General features: G+C 53.8%; 1 protein-coding gene across 1 annotated transcript in view; it reads left to right on the forward strand.

The window, feature by feature from the left end:
• Positions 1-1,927, forward strand: part of LOC113207194 (hornerin-like) — a 29,734-nt gene that overhangs the window by 17,965 nt on the left and 9,842 nt on the right. The window contains exon 2 of the mRNA XM_052263671.1: positions 929-1,014. Within this exon, the coding sequence (XP_052119631.1) occupies positions 929-1,014 (86 nt within the window). The remainder of the gene's footprint in view (positions 1-928; positions 1,015-1,927) is intronic.

A 1,927-nucleotide genomic window follows, 5' to 3' on the forward strand; every position in this document is an offset into this window, starting at 1 on the left:
TCGTCCCGATACTCCCAGCAGGGACAGCCATTTCTCTTTCCAAGCCGGAACGCAGCCAGAAAGAAAGAAGACGACCTTGAGTGTTGCGCGGCGTGGCGTGGTGCGGCCGGGTATTAGTACATACTTTTCTCCTCCGATCAAGGGCGATAACGCCAGCCGGGCACTTGTTCAGCGCTCCGCCTCCTCGTAATGTTATTACGGCCCCAAAAGGACGACCTGGCCAGTGAAAGGGAACATGGCCCCCTGTGGGCTGGGCCCTCTGGCGGGCCCTTGCCGGACCCTCTGCTGGCCCACAGGTGCGGCCCGGGATGCTACAGGTTTATCGCGAAACTGTTCCTGCGTGGCTTACGGCACCGGGCCCGGGAATGAGAAAGGGATTGACAACGTGCTATAACAGTTGACCGGCCGAGGAGCATCCGGTTGCGGCGCGATCCGACGATCCGGTCCACACTGTTAAAACCTTACGAAGCAAAATTCATAGGTAGCAAATCCTTCGTAGGCACGAAGGATTTGGCATTTTGCGTCGTAGAGCTTTTACTGTGCAACCCCGGCCGCTTGCCGAGGACGCGGTCATGGAGGGGTCCGCACGGGACCGGGCGAGCCGGGGCAGACGGGACTATGGTCCCTTGACTTGAGGATCAGATCGTCCAGTTTGTACAGTACGTCCATAATTTCTCAGAGGTATTTGGAGAATCACGGGGGCTCAGCGCCTGTGGGACTCAGGGTAGGCAACCTCACATTGCACGCATGCAGTGCAGGCAAGATGTTGCCTACCTGTCAGGCGCTATGCTGTGAAAGCTTCGCATTATTCCAAGAACTTGGCTGTTTCGTAACGGAAAACGGCGGCCGTATACTTCGTTTCTATGACTCCCTGACCCCCTGACCATCCCCTGCCGTTACTGATCGGTGTACTCTTCTGTCCCTGAAGGTCCTGGTGGCAGTGCTGCTGGCCGCGGCGCGCGCAGAGCCACCCTCGCCCTCCGGGTACTCCTACTCAACGCCGACCGGTTACAGGTAAGTGCCCCCCCCCCCCTGGATCCTGCTGACGTAGACTTCAGGTCCAATAGTCCACAGGATTACGACCCTAGTAACACAAAGCTGTCGCACATAGTGTAATTTTTTTTCAATAGACAAATCTATGTTACGATACCGAAAATCCAATAATGGTAATGGCTTTTCCACGGTCAGACGATTGTCGCTGGTCTAACAAATTTTAACTACACTGTAATTTCAAAGGCGTACCGGGAGAGTGCGAGAAAGGTGTAGGCTACAGAAACCAGTGCGAATTAAGTCGCAGTCTAGGCATACACCTTTGTCGCACTGCCACCATACACCTTTGTATGCAGAATATGCCGGACAGCCCCTAAGCCCCTGCCAAGCCCCCTGCGGCAGGTGTTTGGCCTCCATACACCTTGTGCTGGGTAAAATAGTACACGGTTTGAGGGAGCTGTGAGCCGTGGGCTGCAGGCGCAGGCCCATGAAGTGCGCTCCCAAGGTGTATGCAGGCCAACCACCCGCTCAGGGGGCTTTGGGGCTGTCCGGCATATTATGCATACAAAGGGTGTACGGTGGCAGTGCGACAAAGGGGATATATATGCCCAGACTGCGACTTAAGTCGCACTGGTTACTGTGGCCTACACCTTTGTCGCACTCTCCCGGTACGCCTTTGAAAGTACAGTGTATCTACCATCCTGTTGTATTTTTATCCATTCCTATTCGAATCCACAACCGCGGTTTTTCGCTTCCATTACGATAGCTGGCCGATAAAGATTTTCGTCCCGAGGAAAAAAGATAGTATAGCGATAGAATCATCTTTCTCATTTCGTACATCGCACCGATAGTCCGTATCTTTTTTCAACAGTTGTACGACAGTCATGTGCTACTTAGGGATGTAAGGACTCTTGACGCAAACTCTTAAGCAAAGAGC

This window comes from Frankliniella occidentalis, unplaced genomic scaffold (assembly GCF_000697945.3).
Source record: "Frankliniella occidentalis isolate FOCC.00 unplaced genomic scaffold, Focc_3.1 Scaffold13, whole genome shotgun sequence".
NCBI lineage: Eukaryota > Metazoa > Arthropoda > Insecta > Thysanoptera > Thripidae > Frankliniella > Frankliniella occidentalis.